The sequence below is a fragment of the Hipposideros armiger genome, unplaced genomic scaffold (genome assembly GCF_001890085.2).
Source record: "Hipposideros armiger isolate ML-2016 unplaced genomic scaffold, ASM189008v1 scaffold_562, whole genome shotgun sequence".
Taxonomy (NCBI): domain Eukaryota; kingdom Metazoa; phylum Chordata; class Mammalia; order Chiroptera; family Hipposideridae; genus Hipposideros; species Hipposideros armiger.
The window spans coordinates 61,804-62,531 of NW_017731912.1; the positions used below are offsets into that span (position 1 = coordinate 61,804).

The 728-nt window shown below is 40.5% G+C and overlaps 1 protein-coding gene across 1 annotated transcript in view; it reads right to left on the bottom strand.

Moving 5' to 3' along the window:
- ABCA9 (ATP binding cassette subfamily A member 9) overlaps nt 1-728 on the bottom strand; it is a 50,215-nt gene that overhangs the window by 13,919 nt on the left and 35,568 nt on the right. The window contains exon 26 of the mRNA XM_019623804.1: nt 586-650. Coding sequence (XP_019479349.1) covers nt 586-650 — 65 coding nt within the window. The remainder of the gene's footprint in view (nt 1-585; nt 651-728) is intronic.

The following is a 728-nucleotide window of genomic DNA, read 5'->3' on the forward strand; positions in this document are numbered from 1 at the left end:
AACTTTCTAAACCTCTCATTTGATGGTTGACTCATTCTCTCCTTTTTGAAACATCGTTCATTGCCATCCTTACATATTGATACTTCAAGTGTTTAAGGAGCGTATCTGAGAAGAGATGCTGGCACACGACAGTCCCCCATCTTTTCTCCTACTTCACAGGCTCCTTCTCAAACTGATTTGCTGACTCTTCCTCTTCCCAATCTTTAAATTTTGGAGTTCAAGGTCAAATCCTTGGCCATCTCGTCATTCTAACTATATTTACTCTGTAGGTTTTATTATCTAGTTCCATGGCTTTAAATGTGACTTATATGCTAATGAAGCTCAAGTATTTAGCTTTAGTCCCAAACTCCATGCAACCCTACATACTGAATTTCAGACTCATATATCTAACTAGCTACTCAATATTTCTCATTGTGTGTCTATGAGGAGACTTAAACTTATGCATCTCATCAGCCTCCCAGTAGGGTCATTTGTTCCCAGGAGTGAAGTTTATCATGAGAACTATGAGATTCTACTACTGTGGAGTTGCCTCTGACCTTCACACACCAAGGCAGGACTTCTACTGAATGAGAACATGACTCTTGCCTGTGGTAAGTGAACTGACTTTTGGAAGACAGAGACTTCAAACCTTGTACAGCTAAGGGCTCTACCTACATTTTTAAATTGTCAAGCCTGTCCCCAATGGCTACACCTTTCATGACCCCTAGGACGGGAGTGAAATAACTTAC